The 24515-nt window shown below is 41.7% G+C and overlaps 1 protein-coding gene across 1 annotated transcript in view; it reads right to left on the bottom strand.

Moving 5' to 3' along the window:
* Positions 1 to 562: 562 nt before the first annotated feature.
* The window catches only part of LOC138983802 (chordin-like protein 2), a 30764-nt gene continuing 6811 nt past the window's right edge, over positions 563 to 24515 (bottom strand). The window contains exons 2-12 of the mRNA XM_070357133.1: positions 14339 to 14423; positions 13811 to 13917; positions 13028 to 13121; positions 11557 to 11705; positions 10495 to 10588; positions 9494 to 9568; positions 8206 to 8303; positions 7400 to 7646; positions 6366 to 6590; positions 5321 to 5413; positions 563 to 4929 (exon numbers count right to left, since the gene is read on the bottom strand). Of these exons, the coding sequence (XP_070213234.1) occupies positions 4778 to 4929; positions 5321 to 5413; positions 6366 to 6590; positions 7400 to 7646; positions 8206 to 8303; positions 9494 to 9568; positions 10495 to 10588; positions 11557 to 11705; positions 13028 to 13121; positions 13811 to 13917; positions 14339 to 14414 (1410 nt within the window). The 5' untranslated portion in view covers positions 14415 to 14423 and the 3' untranslated portion in view covers positions 563 to 4777. The remainder of the gene's footprint in view (positions 4930 to 5320; positions 5414 to 6365; positions 6591 to 7399; positions 7647 to 8205; positions 8304 to 9493; positions 9569 to 10494; positions 10589 to 11556; positions 11706 to 13027; positions 13122 to 13810; positions 13918 to 14338; positions 14424 to 24515) is intronic.

Here is a 24515-nt window from a genome sequence, read left to right as displayed (position 1 = left end):
CATAGCCTGGGATGGTCTCATCTCATCTAAAGCATAGCCTGGGATGGTCTCATCTCATCTAAAACATAGCCTGGGATGGTCTCATCTCATCTAAAGCATAGCCTGGGATGGTTCGCCCAACTGTTGTCAAAAGAAGGAGTGACCCTTGAACAAGAGCATTGTGTGGGAATAACATTTATATCTACATGTGCCGGAACAACAAAAAGGCATCCTGTCAGTAGGACCTTTCCAATATGGTGACCTTTTAAAAATAATTAAAGGAACACATTAGAGTAACAATAGTGTATTGTTTGTGTGTGTGTGTCTGTCTGTCTGTCTGTCTTTTGGGCCGCGTGCGTGCGTACGTGTGTGTGGTGTGTGTGTGTGTGTGTGTGTGTGTGCGTGTGTGTGTGTGTACACGTGCATGCGTGCCTGTCGCTCTGCATTGGCGACTACGGGATTATATGCGTGCGTGAGTGTGTATGTTTTATGATAAAGAGTGCAAATTAAGAAGTTATTTATTTCTAAACTCTACGCTTGCTACACCTCCCTGAAACCCCATCCCCCACCCCACACCCCCCGTTCCTCCACAGACCTTTCTCACCCCAGTCTACTCACAGGCCTTAAGCAATCACTAAACATAACAACACAAAAACACACCCAGTACAAGAGGGCAATTCACAAAGCCAACAACAGTTTCGCGGTACCAGTAAAACATATTCCAAACTGTACACTGGCTTTCAAAGGTAACGCACCTTTTCCTTACCAAATTTTGATTTCAGCCACACCTTTATTTACAACTCGTTTGGGGAAGCAGACATTTGTTTTGACATAAGCACTCTGTAAGAGACACGAACGTATGTCAAATACAATAAACAGTATAATAGCACCAATCACAACCATATTGAAAATCACTCTTCGGCGCTGTACAGTTCTAACAAGAAATGTCTAGAAGTATCAGCAACAGCTAACGCACAATATCAACTTTACAACATACATATTGGGTGGGGTTTTCTTACATTTTTGCATGACAACAGACACTTTTGCATGAGAGTAGCTTTAATTGTGATAGAACAATCCCTTTTTGAATAAGAATAGCATTGAGATAAAATCACTTTTTGCATAAGAGGGGCTTAATTGAGAAAGAACAGACACGTTTTTCATAAGAATATCATTAAAAAAAATTAAGACATGTTTTGCACAAGAGAAGAATAAGAAAGGACAGCTAGGTTTTGCATAAGAATAGCATTACAAATGAAGACACTTTTTGCATAAGAGAAGCATAAGAAAGAACAGCTAGGTTTTGCATAAGAGAGATGTTGCATAACAGTGGCACGAGTTAGAACATATAGGTTTCGCATAAGAGAGGCGTTAGAAAAAACAAACCATTTTGCATAGCAGAGACACGGAAAAGAAGAGACACTTTTTATATAAGATTACTACGAGAAAGAACAGCTAGGCTTGCATAACAGCGCCATACCAGAGACAAACTCTTTTTGCACAAGAGCAAATCGGCCATTGTGGTTTCAATTTCATAACATTAGAAACGAGGCAGGTCTGTTCACAGCAAGCGCTCAAAAACCAAGTACATTAGTGTACTAACAAAAGTAAAGGTGGTTCTTCGGACGGAAGAATGATGCCATACACGAATTCTTCCTTCTAACAGCTTAACCAACATAGTAATAAAATCATTACAAAGGAGGAACTGGTGTCACAATTACCGAGTGGCTGGCAGTCCCAGCATAGCAAACCACTCAAGGTATATTTAACCACAGTCAGTATGCATCACTCTGTTTGTGGTTAGTTACGCTGATGGGGTCTATGTCGACCAAAAGAGTGGGATTCCCTGTAGGTGGAGTTCCTGTAGAGGGATTCCCTGTATATAGAGAATCCCACAGGGTGGAGTTTTTCAATAAAACTTGCAAACCATACTCGAATTTCTAAGAAATATCAAAAATGATCGAAAAACATCATATTCTACCGATGTCGCTAAGCGTCACGTGACTTTCAGCGATATCAGCGAAACGCTACAGGAACTACACCCTGTGGTATTCCCTGTATACAGGGAATCCACCTACAGGAACTCCACCTACATGGAATCCCACTCTTTTGGTCGACATAGACCCCATCAGCGTTAGTTACTTACACGGAAATATTTTGTGTTGAAGAGAGTCTTGCAAGCTTTGGACTTACAATTTACAAACGCATTTTCGTCTTCGTTCACGGACAGATAGTTAAAGAACATTCGAGAAAACAATTAACACGCTTCGTTGAAGCCTTATTTAAAACGCAGTTTACGGTATATTTATCAAAAGTAGAGATATCACCAACGTTCGCGTTGAAGCCTTATTTAAAACGCAGTTTACGGTATATTTATCAAAAGTAGAGATATCACCAACGTTCGCGTTGAAGCCTTATTTAAAACGCAGTTTACGGTATATTTATCAAAAGTAGAGATATCACCAACGTTCGCGTTGAAGCCTTATTTAAAACGCAGCTTACGGTATATTTATCAAAAGTAGAGATATCACCAACGTTCGCGTTGAAGCCTTATTTAAAACGCAGTTTACGGTATATATATCAAAAGTAGAGATATCACCAACATTCGCGTTGAAGCCTTTTTTAAAACGCAGTTTTACGGTATATTTATCAAAAGTAGAGATATCACCAACGTTCGCGTTGAAGCCTTATTTAAAACGCAGTTTACGGTATATTTATCAAAAGTAGAGATATCACCAACGTTCGCGTTGAAGCCTTATTTAAAACGCAGTTTACGGTATATTCATCAAAAGTAGAGATATCACCAACGTTCGTCCACTCTGCTCAACTGTGCTCACATAACAAAATGTACCACTCAAAGGACTGTTATACAAAGCAACAGTTACTGTGAAACACACACACAAAATACACCAGCCACTTGTTGCATTATGTGTGACGCAATCCTGCCAACACAGATTGGCTAGACCTCTGCATGACGTCACTAGCCCCGAACTTGTTTGACGTCATACTCAGTATAACTTGATTTGCACAAAACTGAGGTCACGTTTGAAATGTTACACTGCAATTGTGTGTACAAGTATATAATGTGTGTGTGTATGTCGTAAGTCGTTTGTTCTTTTGAGGCTTCCAACTCCATGTTCGCATCACAGCCCGTGAATGATTACTGCTGTCCGGACTGTCAAAATGTCGACAACATACATCCATCCACACACAATTGTTCTTTTACACCAAATCCCGACAAAGTTCCATTTCTGTGTCACAACCTCTTCGTGCAGACGGTCAAGAATGTCAAGCAGACACAGACAAGATGTGTAGCTGTCTCCATTTCCATCACACACAAGCCTTAACATGAACTACAATAGCGAGAAGTCCAACTGAAAGCTGACGAACAAAGATGACATGTTGTCCAGTTCGAATTGACCATTTTACCACGATTCGGTGTCCCTTCTGGCAGCGAGCAGGTTTCGTCTACTGTACATTGAGTTAAGTAATTATACCGTCCTCATGCAGAACTGACCAGTTTATCAATGTTCATGTCGCTTTTAATAGGGAGGAGGTGCAATGTATTGTTATGCATTTAAACAATTGTCCGTCAGGGTGCAGAGGTGATCACCTCCCCTGGACTCCTAGCGACGGCTGCAAACAGACAATCCTAGGGGAGGATGTCAGCCTCCTCAGCACTCTACACTGTGCGAATGTGTCCAAAATCGTATTGTTGTGTTCGTATTTGGTTCAAGAGTTCTTATGTTCATATACTCTTTTCACACCGCTGATAACAATTCTCATTAGAAAATTCCCCAAGACATTGTTCGCTGTGAGAATGTGTCAATCAGTCCACGTGTTCATCTCTGGTGCAAGAGGTCTTGTGTTCACAAAGAAGCTAGGAAATACTCTTTTTCAAAACCCAGAGAGCAATTTTCATGAGAAAAAAAACCATACCACGTCAACTAGTGAAGATCTATAAAGCCTCGCACACAATTCCGTTCATGCTGATGCATCAGTCTTCTTGTGCATAGAGTGTTTTTCATAACAAAGTGGCAAATATTTACGGATACTTCCGAACCCAAAGTTCATACCATTTTACGTCCAAACCCTCTGTTCAAAGAACAGATGTACAGCTAAGATTCATTTCTCATGCATATTTGCCAAAATAGTCACAAACGTTTGTCACTTTTAAGGACGGTTTAAGTCAGTGCGTAGCATCACTTTTTTCCCCTCCGTGAAAAAGCTCGGCGTTTCTGCCGAAATGAAAGCGACGTTTTCGTTGATTTGAAATAAGTTTCGACGTTTCACCGACTACCAACGCAATATGCCATTTCTGCACAAGTATTCTATTTTACCTCTTTTGCGGTGACCATGCTGTTACCGCAATATTTGAAACGCCACCGAAAATTTTTCTTCGACACAGTAACGTTACGTCGATTCCATCATACAGTTTTACAGTGACTTATATTCGACATTGCTTTTGATGAGTAACTTCACTTCGCTTCATTATTACAATCTTGTAGTGGTTTCATTGTCAACATTTGGTGAGCATCTGGTTTCACTCTTCGCTGCCAAAGCAATGGCCCAACGTTTTTAAATAATTCCAAAGTGGCGTCATAGACGATGATGTCATAGGTAGACTTAAGGGTCTCACTGTTATAGGTCAGAAGTATTCGATGACGACGAAGCTTCACCTTCCTTCTGCACTGCAGTGTCATAAAGTTTCCCGGAAACTTACGTCATGGCTTGTGACATGCCTTTGCTTTGATGTCGTTGTTCTTGAAAAATGACGTCATTGTCTGTGACATCATCTCTACTCTCCACACACGCTCTGAGTGGGCAGGTCTTTGAGACGTCTATCCCGTTTGATGATTTTCTCCAGTGTTCGTGTAGAGCAGGGTTTCCCTCGAGACTTGCACTTTTTTTGCTTGGAGTCGATCTTCCTCAACAGCTTCTTGAAGCCGCCTGTAAAAACAAATGGCATATTGGTTTAAACAACATTTATTCCGGACATGTACAATACGATATGAACATTTGTTACCACACAACAAGCTAAGATTATACTAAGTATGGCATATTCAGGTTTTCCAATTCTCCTTATGATTCATATGAATTTGAATTGTGTTTTATCAAATATGATTTGTTTGCAATGCTGGGTGTGTGAATGATTGAGAGTCGTTGTCCGGTAAGAAGGGGAACAAAGCATTTGTGAAAATTCTCTCCCCTCACGTACGCATCTCTCTCTCTCTCTCTCTCTCTCTCTCTCTCTCTCTCTCTCTCTCTCTCTCTCTCTCTCTCTCTCTCTCTCTCTCTCTCTCTCTCTCTCTCTCTCCCTCCTTCTAATGATATTACTTACCTTTGTTGGTTGCTCCAATAATTTGACTGCACATTATCGTGGGGCGAACCTCGTCCACAAGGACCATGCTATGTTCAGTGTCTAACAGTTTACCTGCAAAACAAAAATAGTCTCAGGTACATGTGGCGGCCCAAAAGAATATTCCTCTGTTAACACAAATCCACAAAGACATACCCGAACAACGGACCAACAAAACTGCACTGTGACAATTACCTTATTTGTATTTGACCAACATATATGACATTTGACACGGATCGACGGGCGCAGTGGCGTAGTGGATAAGACATCGGTCTCCTAATCGGAAGGTCGTGAGTTCAAATCCCGGCCGCGGCCGCCTGGTGGGTTAAGGGTGGAGATTTTCCCGATCTCCCAGGTCAACTTATGTTCAGACCTGCTAGTGCCTTATTCCCCCTTCGTGTGTACAAGCAAGCAAAAGACCAAGTGTGCACGGAAAAGATACTGTAATCCATGTCAGAGTTCGGTGGGTTATAGCAACACAAAAATACCCAGCATGCTTCCCCCAAAATCGACGTATGGCAGCTTGAATGGCGGGATAAAAACAGTCATACACGTAAAAACCCACTCGAGCAAAAATATGAGTGAACGTGGGAGTTTCAGCCAATGAACGACGAAGAAGAAGAAAAAATATTTCACCAAAATATATGAAATATGACACGGCTCAAGACAGTCATTGTTCTAGGAGACCGAGCTAGAAATCGAGTTGAACACAACCATTTGTACTGTTATACTCTCGATCGAGCTATGAGGTTTAGTCGGCCTCTGGCGTCAATTAGCTCGAACCAGAAAAATCTAATGTTGAATGAATACAAAGTGTTATTCCGAAAATAACAGGTCACAACAAGTTTGTTTTGCGTAGCATGACAGATATGCCCTCCCCCCAAAAAAACTAGGAAAAATTAACCCGGAAAACACGTCCTCGGAGCTATGTTGTGCACATCGACACAGCCGCAGACTTCCAAGAACGTTTCTGACTTACTTAAAAATGTAATATTGTAACAAAATTCAATTCGGAAAATATCCTTACGTTTCTTCACTTCCCAGCGCAACATCTCAACAGTCTTTGTCTTCAGGTTGTCGAAGGCCAACATCTCGAAGTCGTCTCCCTTTCCTCTGTACACAAGACGGTCTGTGTTGCGTGGTAGACACAGCTCGGACAAAATGGCCGCCACGGAAGTGACGTTGGCCTTCCGGTGCGGATGCACTTGCTCTCTGTCTGAGGCTTTGCATCTACGGTGACCTCGAACTGACACTGAAATGGAGACGCGAATTCATAAATAAGTGGGGTGTTTTTTTTAACAAAAAGGATCTTTACTCACAAAGACAGCACAATTTCGTCAAATGTTTCACCCAGGAAGGCTTTCTGAGGACCATATTAAAAATGTTAACCAAAACACAATTGGAAAAGAAAAAAGCAAAGAACCAAAATATGAAAAGGAAAGGAAAAGAATTAACCGTAACGTAGAGGAATCCAATAACGTTTGTTTAGGAAAACGTTGCAACTGATTGTACATGTGTTGGTTAACTATGTCATTAAGGTGTTGCGTTGGTCTGTCCGTCAGCAAACCTAACCCTTTGTTTGTTTGTTCGTTCCCCTTTGCAATACTGACAATTGTGTCCGGCAGGACAGAAAAAAACATAAAATGTGAGAGGAGGAAGAAAGTCAAAAGAAACCAAGGCAGAGAATTTTTTTCGTTCTCTCTCTCTCTCTCTCTCTCTCTCTCTCTCTCTCTCTCTCTCTCTCTCTGTCTCTCTCTCTCTTTCTGTGTCTCTCTCTCTCTTTTTCTCTCTCTGTCTCTCTCTCTCACTCTCTCTCTCTCTCTCTCTCTCTCACTCTCTCTCCCTCTTTCTCTCCCTCTCTCTCTCTCTCTCTCTCTCTCTCTCTCTCTCTCTCTCTCTCTCTCTCTCTCTCTCTCTCTCTCTCTCTCTCTTTACTAACCTCTCTCTCTCTCTCTCTCTCTCTCTCTCTCTCTCTCTCTCTCTCTCTCTCTCTCTCTCTCTCTCTCTCTCTCTCTCTCTCTCTCTCTCTCTCTCTCTCTCTCTCTCTCGTTCTTTACTAACCTCCCTTCTTCTTCCGCTTCCTTCTCCCCTTCTTTTTCCTCTTTCGGTTCTTCCTGCCTCGTTTCCTTTTTTTGCCCTTGTCTTTGTGTTTGGAGCCCTTAGGGTGACCAGCGGGCACTTCCACTCTGTCCGAGGCCTTGTGGACCGCACACTGCCTGCAGCACGGCGCATCAGGATGGTCAGGCGTTTCGCAGGACGCGCTGGACAGGGCGGAACATTCCAGACGTTTGCAGGACACGTTGCCATTCTGAAAAGAAGAGGAAAAAGAGTAAATTTTAGTTTTATTTTCATCTCGGTGGTCAGGTTTTTCAACGTCCGCGCGTCGTAACGTGGAAAAGAAATCCAGCCAAGAGTTTGTTTGTTTGTTTGCTTAACGCCCAGCCGACCACGAAGGGCCATATCAGGGCGGTGCTGCTTTGACATATAACGTGCGCCACACACAAGACAGAAGTCGCAGCACAGGCTTCATGTCTCACCCAGTCACATTATTCTGACACCGGACCAACCAGTCCCAGCACTAACCCCATAATGCCAGACGCCAGGCGGAGCAGCCACTAGATTGCCAATTTTAAAGTCTTAGGTATGACCCGGCCGGGATTCGAACCCACGACCTCCCGATCACGGGGCGGACGCCTTACCACTAGGCCAACCGTGCCGGTCCAGCCAAGAGTGTAGCTGAACGAAAGTATACTACGGTACTGTCTTTATTCCCTGATTTTCCTTGTACTTTATCTGCCCTTGTCATTTTCGAGAAAGGCACAAAAAAGGTGAATACAAAGGATTTAGAGAGAGGCCCTCGTACTCACGATGCAAGTACACGTGATGCAACCAGCGACGCCAATCATGTCTATGACGGGATGCCAGCTGCTGCCGTTGCGATGTAATCCCATTGCTGTGGAACAGTCTGAAATAAACATAGGAGGGGTGAGCAGAAAATGTCTACCTATGGGTGATTTTCAACGTTTCAGTTGAATCAATTCACAAGAGTCAAATTTACAAGAGGTGACAAAATTGTCTAAAATAAGAGTTGTTTAATACTTAAATTAACTCACGTAAGAGGGACTGTGTGCAGGGTGTATTGACATATTGACTGTTGCACAATCCATGCCATAGAAAATTATTAGGTGCATATTAGAAATAACTGAACCGTTGCACAATGTTTATCAGTAAGTAAGAGTTTATGGTCAAGTTGATTGTAATATTGCCTGTTGCAAAAACTGTACAAATCCATCAATTGAAAGATGAAATGATTTTAGTTTCTGCAATACTTTTTGCGCAATTCTATACCTGTTGTGTATAATAGCTTTATGGTTCAAGAAATAAAGAGAAGAAATTCATGACAGTAGAAATATCAAGCACGTGACTAAAATGAGTATGGAGCTGTACATGGTTTGATCACTTGACTTCTGAAGTCATTGCAGACAATAATGTTTGACCTTTCGATGACTTAAACAAATAACAAAATCAATGGATTTTGGTGCACAGCGAAAATAAGCATTGGTTTTTGTATTTCTGTGTACGGGCAAAGTGGCGCAGTGGTAAGACGTCGGCCTCCTAATCGGGAGGTCGTGAGTTCGAATCCCGGTCGCTGCCGCCTGGTGGGTTAAGAGTGGAGATTTTTCCGATCTCCCAGGTCAACTTATGTGCAAACCTGCTGGTGACTTAACCCCCTTCGTGTGTACACGCAAGCACAAGACCAAGTGCGCACGGAAAAGATCCTGTAATCCATGTCGGAGTTCGGTGGGTTATGGAAACACGAAAATACCCAGCATGCCTACTCAACGAAAGCGGAGTGGAGCTGACTATGCTCTCAGAGTATAGTGTGGGGAACCCAAATGGGCAAACGAGCTCACACGTCACCAGAATTTCTGGAACGCTGAAGAAGAAGAAAGAAGTATTTCTGTGTTCATTGGGTTTAATTAGTTGTTTTCAGAGGGGGTGGTTTTGTTGTGTGTGTGTTTTGTGTGGGTTTGCTTGTTTTTGGTGCGGTTGGTGGTGGTGGGGTTGTTTAGTGTTTTCTTCTTTTTTGGGGGGATGGGGGGGTGAACGGTGATTGAATGGTTCGGGTTTCAAAGGGGATGACTTATGACTTACCTGCGTCTGATCTGTTGTACTGCTTGGGATCTGAAAGAAGGTAATGGCGATAATCATCCGTGTAGTCTGACTCATCTGTAAAAGATACACACAAAGCTGCCGTAAGCCAAAGCACAAAGCTTGCTCTACAAAGCTGTATACATGGGGGGGAAAAAAAAGAGAAGACATGCGAATTCAGTATGGGGCTGGTGGGGGGGGAGGGGTTGTACCTTTGCAATTTTATTCTTTATATGGCAAAGAAAACTCATGTTGGAATAAACAAAATGGCGCCGAAAGCACGAGCAAAATTGTCATATTATTATAAAGCATTTCTTCGTAGAAAGAAAGCAAATAGTTAAAGCCAGCCTGCCGGTCTGCTTTAAGAGAAACATTATAGGAACAATAAAAGAAAAGAAGAAGCTGGACAGCACGCAGATCTAAAAAAAAAGAAGGCCCAATAAAAAATTTAAACAAATAAATGAAGAAAACAGAAACAGAGAAAAACGTCAGTAACGTTAAACCAAAGAGAAAAAGTACACAGAATTAAACGAAAGCTTTCCATATCATACTGCAAGAGTAGCATAAATGTGAAGAAGAAATGACAAAAGAACAAACGCAATAACTCTAAAAAAAACATTAAACAAATGTAAAGCCCTCGAAAAATGATAATCATGCAGCTAGACAAAAAAAGAACAATCAACAAAAAAAAGGAATAATTGATTTTTTACAAATCTGAAATCAAGAAAGCCATATAACGTACGAGCTTATGTGTCACTGTTACAAAACACAAACATTTGTTTGTTTCTTCTTTTCTTTCTTTGTCTATTTATTTATTTATTTATTTCTCTCTTTCTTTTTTTCTTTCTTTCTTTCTTCCTTCTTTTCTTTCTTTCTTTCTTTCTTTCTTCTTTTCTTTCTTTCTAACTTTCTTTCTTTCTTTGCTTGGTTGCTTTTCTTATACTTGTATAATGGTTTGCAGTTTAGAACATAACGGCAGTGACGTCTCATGACGTTTCACTGACCTGCGCATTGAGGACAGCAGTCATCCGGGACACTCTTGAACTTTTTACACTTGGTTGGCAAACACGTCTTCAGCTGACAGAAGACTTTCCCCACCTGCAAAAGTCAAAATATTGAATTCATTCCGTGAGTGTACGAGAGTGCTTTATTTACACGCGAAAACGTGACACGTCATACAGAAACCGAAATCGTCCAAATAAAATAATAATAATAATCGCCCATTCTCACTAGAGCTCACGGCGATGTACAATAGCAACAGAGCGCACACACACACACACACACACACACACACACACAAACTCACACATCACACACACACGAAAACAAACACACACACACACACACACACACACACACACACACACACACACACACGCACACTAAAATATGTCGAGGGAATCTCGTTCATTTGCTCTTTACCCAAAGCAAATGCTTAAATATTCATGATTTGTTTTATTGCACAATCCATATTAATAGTGTATATATTATATAAATGTTTTCAACGAAAAATGTTTAGTCCACGCTGCCCATATTTAAAATTCATTATTCTCATGTTGATTGCAAAACTTTTGGAAAAAAAAGGTTCGTCCCAATAGACATAGAATCTATCTTAAGATTCTCAAACCCATGTCAAAACAGTGTCAGATGAATCGTTTTACGTGTCAGAGAAGAAAATTACACAACAATAACACTCACATCATTTCATCCACAAATGACGTCATTCATAACAACGGCACACTCACGTAGTCGTACATACCCTATATGACGCACTTTTAAAAGCGTTCTAAAACGGCATCAGAAGGATTATGGCAAACGTTTAGAAGAAATAAGCTTAATCCATTCAAGCACTATGAACCATCCCGTTATTACGTCATTGTCTGTGACATCACACTCACACTCACACTCACACTCACACTCACACTCACGCTCACTTCCTCGTGCATACCCTACATGACGCACTAAAAAACTTTCTAAAACGGCGTCATATGGATAGCAACAGTTAACAGAAATAAGCTATCTGAACACTCTAGTCTTGACGTCATTCTTCGTGACGTCACACTCACCGCGCAGACGCAAATGACGCACTGCTCTTGCCGCGTGGGTCTCAGGCCTGTGCTGTTGGAGGGGAAGACATCACCATCCTTGTAGGTCTTCCCGTCAAAGTCACAGCCTGGCCGCCGATCTTCCTTCTCCTTCGAACCCTCTTTCCCAACTGTGGGAGGAAGGTTGTCAAAATCTAAATAAGACGCAGGGTGGTGCGTGTCACGTGCAATGGCAACACTCGGCAGATATAAGGTTAATATACACACATGCAAATCAGATTGTGATATATTGTGTGATATCTGTGTATATTACCACATACAAGCCAAAGGGTTAGGTACGAAACGGTTGAGAATAAAACTGAATTTGGGATGGTTCATTCGTTGAAAAGTCAATCAATCAATCAATAGGAAGCTTATATAGCGCGTATTCCGTGGGTACAGTTCTAAGCGCTTGTCGAAGAGTTGTCAACACAGGACTAACAAAGAAACTAAAAGTATGAGGATTAGTGCATTAAACGAGCAAAAAAACAAATACACAAACTATTATTCCTGCGAGGTGAAACGATTCAGTTTAACATGCTCAATAAAAGTAGGTTATAATTGCTTGCGTTTAAAAGTGAAATTGTTACTTCACATGCACTTCACAAAACATTTAATACCTGACATTAATGAAAATACCACATCGAAGACGTTTGCATTCCGCAATAGAAATTATTGTCAGTGCATGCACACAAAATAACGACAGTGTCGAAAAAGTAATAAGTAAACATTTCTCTGACGATCAAAAAGAGAAAAGTGCAACAGCGTATGGCAATAATCAACAAATCAAACAATTGCATTAGCTGATTAGAAACTGCTTAAAATATTTAGTTGTATGACTAACCCATGATATCCTGACCACACGAGTTTTTTCCTGGTGTTTTTTTTTAACACATGAGTTTACTAGAGCAGTCGCCGTGCATCATTTTGAGTCAATTAGAAAAGCAGAAACTATTGTTTTATTTTCAAAAGAGGCGTATTTTGGATATCTTTATTAGGAAATAAATGTTAAAAATTAAAAGTCATTTTTATTTATTTTCTCCTGAAGTTTTTAAAAGTATGATATAAATACAAACCAAAAGTTTTAAAAAAAATATCTGTCTTTATTAAATGATTAAGGTGCATGGCATTACTGAAGAGGTATATATATGCGTACATTACTTTTTTTTAAATGTCCGTCATGTCAGTTTAAACAACCACGTGAGCCGCGTACATTTGAAATAAAACTTTCCTTTCCTTCAATTTTAGTCAAATGACTGCAAGATAAAACACATCAAAATGCAAGAATTCTAAAGGAAAAAATTCATTCCATTGCTTGAAAGAGAAGGAATTTGACGAAATTTTCTGAGGCAAATTAACAAAACAAACAAAACTTTTGAAGAATTACAAAATCAAAACTCGAACTACTGACAAACAAAACACACACAGATCTAGAGTGAAAATATATACTCACTATCACAAGAAGGGCAACACTCCCCCTCTGCAATCTTTGGTTCCTCGCAGTCAGGGCGCGGGCAGTCTATACCCTGACACTTCACATTTCCGCCCTAAAAACAATAAATGAATAATAGGTAAAGAGTTCAAGAAGGAAGGAAGGAAGATAAACGGATTAAGAGAAAGGGGATGAGAGAGATGAGGAGGAGGAGGAGGAGGAGGAAGGGGAGGGGGAGCTAGGGGAGGAGTAGGAGGAAGAAAACAAATGAAGAAACATACAGAAACAACGGAAGAAAAAAGGAATAAAGGGAGAGAGGGGAATATTAAAGAAAGAAAGTGACAGAGAGAGAGAGAAACATACAGAGACAGGCAGACAGACAAAACAAAAAAAATTACTTCGATAAATGCAAAGTGGAGAGCACTGTGACTATACCAGATTGTATTGGAGTTGTGTGGACGGGCGGGGAGTTTGTTTGTTTGTTTGTTTGTTTGTTTGCTTTACGCCCAGCCGACCACGAAGGGCCATATCAGGGCGGTGCTGCTTTGACATATAACGTGCGCCACACACAAGACAGAAGTCGCAGCACAGGCTTCATGTCTCACCCAGTCACATTATTCTGACACCGGACCAACCAGTCCTAGCACTAACCCCTTAATGCCAGACGCCAGGCGGAGCAGCCACTAGATTGCCAATTTTAAAGTCTTAGGTATGACCCGGCCGGGGTTCGAACCCACGACCTCCCGATCACTGGGCCGGGCGGGGAGTAGGGGTGGAGGGAGGGGGCAGAATGACCAGACCTACCTCATGGCATGTGCAGTTGATACAGGCGTTCTCTCCGAATGGAACTAACGTTGGATGCCAGGTCTCCCCCATTCTGTAGCGTTTGCCTCCCAGTGTACAAAACACCCCTACAACAAACAGAAAAGTATTGATAATAACATAAAAATGGAAAATTTTCTTCGTCACACCCTGCCTGCCTGTAAACGATCATAACAACAATTGGACAAAAGGACAGCACACATAAAACATAAAACATAGGTTCACGTATGTAATAACAAGCACGCCTATCATACTTCTAATAACACTGACCTCATTAATTTATAAATCTCATTAATTTATTTTATTAATGTTTGAGTGAGGCACCATGAACAAGAAATAAAGGTAGACACGGAGATGACCAGACCGACAAGAAAGACACGCTGAGACAAGCAGAAAAATAAGTAAACAAAATAAATCGTTCCCAAGCAGAGGATGTTTGGAAATAAATGTTGGGTTGGTTACTTTGCGAAAAAGTGAATAATCTTAAGATGGTTGTGTATACGGACTCACCTCTATCCCGTCTCGCACACGTGACCAGGACAGAGAACACCAGAAGAAGAGCGGGACGTACGAGCCGTAGCACCATGTCACTGACCTGAAACACGTCACACCACTTATTACGTCACAATGTGCACTGTCGACCCAAAATGACGTAACAATGTCCGTCACATGTTTTCCCCGTCTCAAAGGATGAACTATTCATTACTTGTTACGTTTTCATTACGTAAAGCCTGAGCATCACGTCATTGACCTGTAACACGTCATAGCCGTTGGTACAATACAATGAGCACAATTTCATCCGAAATAACGTCACAAGCTCGGCCCGTATCGCCGATTGCGATATGTTGCTAGTCATCAATAACTTGTGCCATCAAATCCAGCTGCATTGTATCCCCAAATATACGTCAGTTGATTGGTAGGCCTGACGATCAGTAGTATTTAACTGTACGCATCCTATGCTCTCAATAATAGTTATGCATTGCGTCACTGTCCAGTATGCTATCACTTGAACAGCTTCGGGACAACAAATTAACAACCAACACGTATGAGAAACGAGGCACACACGTTTGGGTTGACAGACAGACAGACAGACAGACAGACAGACAGACTTGTTACTCTTACAATGCTGATACTTTTTGTGTATTATCCCTGGTGTGGAAAAGTACTGAAAAAAAAGGCGAAACAGGTTCAGATGCAAAGAAATGAATGTATACGTTTTTAATTCAGGATTGTGTTCCGCACTGTCAGACTGTGTTGTTTTTTTCTCCAGACAGCCATGGGAGTGAGTATTGTAGGGAGGGAGAGATACGGACACAGAGAAATAAGGATAGAGGGGAGAGGGGGGGGGGGGGAGAGGAAGAGACAGAATGCGAGAGGAAGGGAGTTGGGGAAGGAGAGATAGAGATGGAGCAAGACCTGTAACGATTGCAAGCTCAACGAAGGACAATGTAAGCGATGTTTCTCAAATGCCAAAAAGTCGAATCAAAAAATCGTTTTGGGCTGGCTGTAAATCTCTCTCTCTCTCTCTCTCTCTCTCTCTCTCTCTCTCTCTCTCTCTCTCTCTCTCTCTCTCTCTCTCTCTCTCTCTCTCTCTCTCTCTCTCTCTCTCTCTCTCTCTATGTCAATGTAATTTTGTAATTTTTTGAGTTCTCCTTATGTAATTCCTTAAATGCACATTGTGTTGCATTCTGTACAATATATTTCTGTATTTTATATGATTGAATTTATATTTGTAATGTGCGTCTGTGTTGTATAAAGGACAGGTTGGAAGAATAGGCTTTGCCTAAAACCTTTATCCTTTTGTAATAAAGTTCTGAGTCTGAGTCTGAGTCTCTCTCTCTCTCTCTCTCTCTCTCTCTCTCTCTCTCTCTCTCTCTCTCTCTCTCTCTCTTTCTCTCTCTCTCTCTCTCTTTCTACCCCCCACCCCCCGCTCCCCCATCACACCGCCCTACCTCCCGTCTCCTCAATCTCAATTCGCCACTCGCAACTTTTTCTTTTTCTCGAGCTCACATACCGCGTAATCGTCAAAAAGAGACAGCACTCTTCAGCCGATAAGTTCAGCTAATGATCGGTAGCCTATTGCCTCCCTTTGCTTGCTCTTCACTCTGTCAGTCTCGGCTTGCCCCGCGCCGTAAATCACTTGGGGCGGCCGAGACAGGGCGTCGTGGTGGAGTACCGAGAGTCATCGGATTTGCTCGCTGAGAGTCAAGCAATTGATTTAAGCCTGAGCACTCGGCGGAGCTTCTTCGTCAAAATTTATGGCAAGTGTCGCCCTCATAGGCAGTTACGACCAAAGGGAGGAGGTGGTACAGTGGTTAAGACCAAGAATATGTCGGTGCTTTCTCACTTTTTTTTTAGAAACATGAAGCAAAGCCATCACGAATAATGTAGGAAAATAAATGTCATTCCTGTTATAACTAAATGTTTAACTGCGGAGACACGAGCTTGTCTTTTTTGCGATACTGACATTGTCTGGTTTGTGGGTTGCTCTCATAAGAGACTCGAAGAACCCGGCTCAATCTTTTTTTTCTTTTTTCTTTTTTACATTTAGTCAAGTTTTGACTAAATGTTTTAACATAGAAGAGGAATCGAGACGAGGGTCGTGGTGTATGTATGTGTGTGTGTGTGTGTGTGTGTGTGTTTGTGTGTGTGTGTGTGTGTGTGTGTGTCTGTGTGTGTGTGTCTGTGTGTGTGTCTGTGTGTGTTTTTGTCCGTGTGTCTGTGTGTGTGTGTGTGTGTGTGTGTGTGTAGAGCGATTCAGACTAAACTACTGGACCGAGCTTTATGAAATTTGACATGAGAGTTTCTGGGAATGATATCCCCGGATGTTTTTTTCATATTTTTGATAAATACCTTTGATGACGTCATATCCAGCTTTTTGTAAAAGTTGCCTCATTTTTCAATGAAATAGATTGAAATTTTGGCAAAGCAATCTTCGACGAAAGCCGGATTTTGGTATTGCATTTCAGCTTGGTGTCTTAAAAAATAATTTTCGAATTTGGTCAATAAAAATCGGAAACTTTTCATTAAAAAAAAAAATTTAAACGATCCAAAAACAATTTCATCTCATTCTTCGTCATTTTCTGATTCCAAAAACATATCCATATGTTATATTTGGATTAAAAACAAGCTCTGAAAATTAAAAATATAAAACTTATGATTAAAATTAATTGTCCGAAATCGATTTAAAAACAATTTCATTTTTTTTCTTGTCGGTCCCTGATTCCAAAAACATATAGATATGATATGTTTGGATTATAAACAAACTCAGTACGCTAAAAAGAACAGAGATACAGAAAAGCGTGTTATCCTGCTCAGCGCGACCATTACCGCACTATTCTGGCTTGTCGATTTCACTGCCTTTGCCACGAGCGGTGGACTGACGAAACTACAAGTATGCGGTCTTGGTAAAAAAAAAATGCAGTGCGTTCAGTTTCATTCTGTGAGTTCGACAGCTTGACTAAATGTTGTTATTTCGCCTTACGCGACTTGTCTTTCTCTTTCTTTTTTTCCTCCTACCCTCCCAACCCAACCCATACACCCCCAACCCCACCCCCACACACACACACACACACACACACACACACACACACACACCCTCCGGCGTTTGTTGCCCCTTAAACATAATTCATTCAAAGTTTAGCACAAACGCCCTAGGTTGTAAATACGAGTACCAAAAACAAAATTCATTCACGGTTGAGAGACTGACAACAGAAATTGAAACTAACTGAACGAAACCCTACCCCTAGTGATAATTTACGGTAACAACTTTCGTCAGTTTAACGGGCGGTTTGGGGCCACATTGGCTCTTCTCCTTACTCCACCGTCTACCTTCGGATTATCGTATTACAATTATTTATGGCCGCGACTTCAATGAAGACGCCACGGAGGCCTGCAGACATGGATTGCGGTTTTATACACCGGCGAGTGCGAACACTAAAGTAGACAAGTTTCAATGTGCGGCTCACAAACAGCGTGGAAGAAAAACTTCTCTCAGTTGCGCTTCTTCTTTTTACATTCAGACAATACTTGACTGAATGATTTACCGAGGGCGGGTGGTGCGGCTTGTCTCCCTGGGTATGTGTGTGAGTGCCTTTACTTGTGTCCTTTTTTCTGCGATTTTCAGTGACAGGTCTATATGATGACGTCATTGTATTCTCGTTTGCAAAAGTTGAAGCCTCCCAGGTTGCTTTTAGTTCCTGAATATCTTCAAGCCTCTGCCTTTGTCTGTATGTTTGTCTGTCTTTCTGTCTGTCTGTCTCTCTCTGGCTCTCTCTCTCTCTCTCTCTCTCTCTCTCTCTCTCTCTCACACACACACACACACACACACACACAAACACACACACACACACAAACAACCGCCACCACCACAACCACCACCACCAGACAAACCCACACATCTACAGACAGTCGCCGCCCGACCACCGACCTCATAAAAATCAGCAAAGCAAAGCAATGAGCGGACGAGCTTTTACTAAATGGCTGCAAACAATAAAATAACAATTTCTCTCCTCTGTCTCGTCTCAGAAGCTGGGCAGCCGTTCAAAATTGCCATCGACAGCATGGCGCCCGAAGCAGACGATTCTTTGCCTGAGCAGACATCGGGAGAATAAGCTCCCTTTGCTTCATTAGGTTCGACAACCCCCGAGGCTTTTTTCTCTCCCCTGGAGGAATTTGGCTCGCACGCCCTCAGGTGAATGAGGTCTTCCTTAGTCATTGAGTGTTTTCTTCCCGGTTTAAGTATTTGATTCATGGCTGTTAATGTTTCTTTTTATGTGTCTGTGCATCGTGCATTTTTTTTTAAGTGGATCAAAAACATCATTTCCTGTGGATTTTTGGCCTTCCTTTTTTCCCTTTTTGCATGTAGTCAAGTTTTGATGAAATGTTTTAACATAGACCGGGAATCGAGACGAGGGTGGTGATGGTGGTGGTGGTGGTGTGTGTGTGTGTGGGGGTGTGGTGTGGGTGTGTGTGTGTGAGAGAGAGAAAACTACTGGACCGATCTGCATAAAACTTTACATGAGAATTCCTACAAATTGTATCCCCTGATAGTGTGTATTTATTCTTCATTTTTTCGATAAATGTCTTTCATGACGTCTTACCGGCTTTGAACACAAGTTGAGGGTGCACTATCATGCCCTCAGTTTATCAAATAAACTGATAGAAATTTTGGTCAAGTAATCTTTGACTAAGGCCGGACTATGGGATGGCATTTCACCGTGGAAGCTTAAACATTCATTCGTTAGTTTGCTTATTAAAATCATCAACATTCTAATTACAAATCAAATCGTCAAAAGAGATTCAAAAAAGATTTCACTGTTCTTCATCATTCCCCGAATCAAAAAATATATACATATGTTTATGGTGGATTAAAAACCAGCTCAGAAAGTTAAAATGAATACAGAAAATCGCGGCTTTCCTGTTAAGGTTAAGCGCTACTTCTCCGAATATCATACGATGATTATGTTCATAAATTAATCGAACACAAGAAAAATCTCGTATAAGAACCGCTCACAGCTGTAAATGTGCATACAGCACCATTGGAATGATTAAGAGAGACAGAGACAAACAGAGAGACAGTCAGAGAGAGAGAGACTGACTGACAGACAGAGAGACAGACAAAACGACAGACAGACAAACAGCTAGATAGAGACTCTGACATTCAGATAATGGGACAGACAGAAACAGAGGGTATCTTCTATAGCTCTTATGCTTTTGTCCACTCCCCCCTCCCCCCCCCCCCAAAAAAAAAAAAATTCATCGATGACAATTTATCGTCCCCCTATAATAACCTTCATCCCCCCCCTCCCCTCTCCCTCTGATCGCAAAGTGTATAGTACACTAGTATGTGCACTCTTTTGATCCCCCCACCCCCACCCCCCACTTCGCCCCTCCCTCCCACCACCACCATCACCCCTCCAACCTTTCTTCCTGCACCCCATACCGCCACCCCCCCCACCCCCCCCCCCCCCCCCCCCCCCCAACCCCTCCCTCCCCCAGTTGGGACGTGGCGCCGCGACGTGTGCCACTTGATTTGTCTTGTCTGTCATTATCGTCTGAGTCGAGAGAGCGCTTGTCTCAGGCTTCAAACCAAGCGTGTACTGTCTACACACCAGTCGTGCAACCGTCTCTTCTCCCAGACAGTCAAACCAATAAAGTCTGAATAATAGTCTGAAGGCAGGAGACTTTAAAGGTCAAACTGTGAAGAAAATAATGTTCTTTTACGTTTAAACATCTTTTTACATTTAGTCAAGTTTTGACAAAATGTTTTAACATAGAGGGGGGAATCGAGACGAGGGTCGTGGTGTAAGTGTGTGTGTGTGTGTGTCTGTCTGTGTGTGTGTGTGTGTGTGTGTGTGTGTGTGTGTGTGTGTGTGTGTGTCTGTCTGTGTGTGTGTGTGTGTGTAGAGCGATTCAGACTAAACTACTGGACCGATCTTTATGAAATTTGACATGAGAGTTCCTGGGTATGATATCCCCATACGTTTTTTTCATTTTTTCAATAAATGTCTTTGATGACGTCATATCCGGCTTTTCGTGAAAGTTGAGGCAGCACTGTCACGCTCTCATTTTTCAACCAAATTGGTTGAAATTTTGGTCAAGTAATCTTCGACAAAGGCCGGACTTCGGTATTGCATTTCAGCTTGGTGGCTTAAAAATTAATTAATGACTTTGGTCATTAAAAATCTGAAAATTGTAAAAAAAATATTTTTTTTATAAAACGATCCAAATTTAAGTTCATCTTATTCACCATCATTTGCTGATTCCAAAAACATATAAATATGCTATATTTGGATTAAAAACAAGCTCTGAAAATTAAATATATAAAAATTATTATCAAAATTAAATTTTCGAAATCAATTTAAAAACACTTTCATCTTATTCCTTGTCGGCTCCTCATTCCAAAAACATATAGATATAATATGTTTGGATTAAAAACACGCTCAGAAAGTTAAAACGAAGAGAGGTACAGTAAAGCGTGCTATGAAGCACAGCGCAACCGCTGCCGCGCCAAACAGGCTCGTCACTTTCACTGCCTTTTGCACTAGCGGCGGACTACGTTCAGTTTCATTCTGTGAGTTCCACAGCTTGACTAAATGTAGTAATTTCGCCTTACGCGACTTGTTAAATGTTCGAGAGACTTAAAACGACGTACGAGTGCAGGGCTCCCCATAGACACTCCAATGTATGTCTCTGCCACAGGAGCTTGTATCCAATCGCCGGTCGATCATTATTTACAGTCCACTACTACGACATACTACTACTATATACTACAGTAGTAGTATGTCGTAGTAGTGGACTGTAAATAATGATCGACCGGCGATTGGATACAAGCTCCTGTGGTCTCTGCTAGAGTGTCCCGGGACCCCCAACTCAAATGTATACAGCGTCCTGGGACCCCCTCAGTAGAACTTTAGAAGGTTTAAACACCATGCTATTCTTGCTTTTGGAATACACATTCCTACCCGATCACGATCTTAAGAGCGCTAATTACAACGTAATGCCGACTTTTGAACGTTCCCTGAGCCCTTTACAAACATATTAGGCTCATGTCAGTACAATTAACTCCGAAAATGTATCTCTGTGCAGATCTGGCAAAACATGTTCTGACAACAGTACTGACGGTACGCATCCTAACAATATGTAGTGGGACCCCTTCCCTGAATTTCTACGGACGCACAGTTTGGTGAGCCCCTTAGTATAATTATTTCAAACCACTAAAAACCAACAGACTTTTAACATCACAGTATGGACATCTGACTTTTTCCCTTACAATAATTTGACATTATTTTCGCGAAGAGGAATATACTTATCTGATTGATGGTATCCCTTGTATTTGTTTGCTGATTCCTTGATTTTTACACCCCCGGTATAGGGCTGTGTATAGGTTTCGCTCGATGTGTTTGTTTGGGTGTTTGTGTGTTTGTTTGGGTGTTTGTGTGTTTGTTTGGGTGTTTGTGTGTTTGTGTTCGCATATAGATCTCAAGAATGAACGGACCGATCGTCACCAAACTTGGTGAACAGGTTCTATACATTCCTGAGACGGTCCTTACAAAAATTGGGACCAGTCAAACACACGGTTAGGGAGTTATTGGTGGATTAAACTTATACAAGGACTTATACAGGGACATCTTCATGGTCAAAGGGAAATAACCATTCTCACTCAGTCACTGCCACCAACTGAGAAGGTTATTTCCCTTTGACGGGGGTGTTTTTCGTACATCGTAGGAATTTCTTGTTTGTAAGGCGCTTGGAACTATGGTAGGATTTGAGCCATATAAAAATCGTTATTATTATTGTTATTCTAATGTTACGATTGTTTGCAGTTACCACTTTTAAGTAGGAACGATTCACACACACACAATTTTGACGGGAATGTTCTGGTTTTTTTTTGCTTTTAATAAAAACAAAAAAAGCAAATGCTTTACACGACTCCTCTTCGCCAAGTCTCATTACAATCACTGAATTACAGTGGAACTCAAAAAAGGGGCGTCCTTTCTGTGCACGTTTATCCTCATGAACGCCATTTGTTTACCTGGCCTTGCCCTTTTCCCAACAACTATCTTTTTTGTTTTAATAAGAATGATCACTATTCATCTTTCTTACATGAATTATGCTCTACCTCTCCCACCCTACCCCCTCCTCCGCCCCCGGTTCTTTGTATGATTCTTTTCACTTTTCAATACCCAATTTCCATTTGAGTCTGTTTGAACTGCTTTTGCCTTTTCCCAAACAATAATCAAGATTTGTTAATAAACATTATCATATTCTTCTTCTTTACATTCCAAATGCCCCCACCCTTCAGTTTTAGGAATGATTCTCTCTTCTTGTTTTTTTTGTTTTTGTTTTTTACAAAAGACAATGTTTTCGTCTCGTTCTGTTTGAACGTTATTTTGCCTTTGCCAAACAATGTTCAATCTTAAATTCATTTTAGCAGACATTGTCCTTATTCATTCATCTTTCTTACGTCGACTTTGGGTTCCTACAACCCCCCCCCCCCCCCCCCCCTCTCCTTTTCTCCACAACCGAAAACTTCCCTTTTTGTCTGTTTCAACCTGCCACCGCCCCCTCCCCTCCCTCCTTCTCCTCTTACATTTTCCCTTTTCCTCTTCCGCTGCAGTTTGGAAACAACCACCTGTCCGCTTTGCACCGAAAATCACGCCTAACCCCTTCAGCACATTCCTCCCTCTCCCTCCCATTTCCCCCCTCTTCCTCTCCTCCCCCTCCCGGCGCCAGGTAAGCAGACTACCTGCGGATGCAAGAGGTGGAATACGGGGGGATAAGCGTCGTTGTAGGAGTCATTCCAGAGAGCTGTAGACCAATTGCCAGACTTTCACAGGGTTGGCCGAGACCAGCGGGCGCCCAGACAACTGGCACTGAGAGAGTGGCGGCGAGAGTGGGGCTGGTCGAGACTACGAGGATAAAATTGCACCCACAGGGGCTTGTAGCTTTCTCTTCTTTTAAAGGCACAGTCCTTCCCGTAATAACAGTTCTGCTTACCATCTTAGATCTGGTGAGGCGGGATAAGGCCGTATCTCCACTTGGACAAATAACAAAATTCAACAGCCTGAGTGCTTGCTGTGTTTCATTATTTTACTGTCCCATCGCGAGGTAAAATTTCGTTCGCTCCCTTCCATTGGAAAGCTAGAAGCCTCAGAGTCGCGCTACCCAGGTGCGTGCGTGTTTATGTGTAATTTACCACCTGTACTTCGGGCAGAATGACCGAGGTCTTGTCCCTAGAAAACAATTTCTTTATTCATGACTATGAAAAATAAAAATCCCAGTAACTTTCTTGTTAAGTGAAATCGTGCTCGGCCAGTTTTTAAAGAACTTTCCTTTTCAACAGTGTTCATTTTGTATTATGTCATGGGGTCAAAATATTCAGTGGTTTAGAATCCTACAAAACTCTCACACAATTAGGTTGTACAATTCTATTTGCTCAAATGTCAATATTTTTGAAATAAAAACAACGAGTGTAAACCTGGTATGACACAGCAAGCCCATCCTGACCTCAGGTCAAAATGAGTTCGGCTCATTCTCTCTCTGACAGAATGCCTTGAGTTTCCTTGTGAAACCGATTTTTTTTAACATATTTAGAGCTTTTTGTAATGTATTATTGATATAAGCAGATTCGCGATCGTCGATAATGATTTTTCATGGTGTTTTGTAATTTTTGAATTACAAAGGAATTGATATGTAAGACAGTTTCAAGCGAGCTATTTTTCGCGGCTGTATTTACTGTGCAAACAACTCTAAATATGGCAAAAGTGTCACGTGATAATCAACCGTTTGGTTTCGGCGCTCACTGGAGCAGACGATTTTTTCTGTAACCAGTTGACAGTGATGAAACCATATATTACGGTCTCCTTCCGGCAGCAGTCCCAAAATTTCGACTTGTTTTGACCTTAGAACAATGTCTTTATCATAACTGTGAAGAACAGAACGGAGATCACTGTCGAAGTCGGCCAATCTGCAATCATTTTCGTCTCGCGAACACTGATCTCAAATTTAGATCAGTGCTCGCGAAAAACATATGGAAGATAACTCTGTATTTTTGTTTTGATAGATTCGCGCAGGACTGTAGCGTCCGGTCAGAGAGATAACTGGCGATACCCGTTGAGCGATCACTGATCAGAATGACAGCAAGCCATGTAGTACTCTCTTTTTAGCCTGTCAACGTCGAAGA

Source organism: Littorina saxatilis, linkage group LG13 (assembly GCF_037325665.1).
Source record: "Littorina saxatilis isolate snail1 linkage group LG13, US_GU_Lsax_2.0, whole genome shotgun sequence".
Classification (NCBI taxonomy): Eukaryota; Metazoa; Mollusca; class Gastropoda; order Littorinimorpha; family Littorinidae; genus Littorina; species Littorina saxatilis.
Note: the sequence above shows the minus strand (reverse complement) of the source record. Positions and strands in the feature narration are given on the sequence as shown.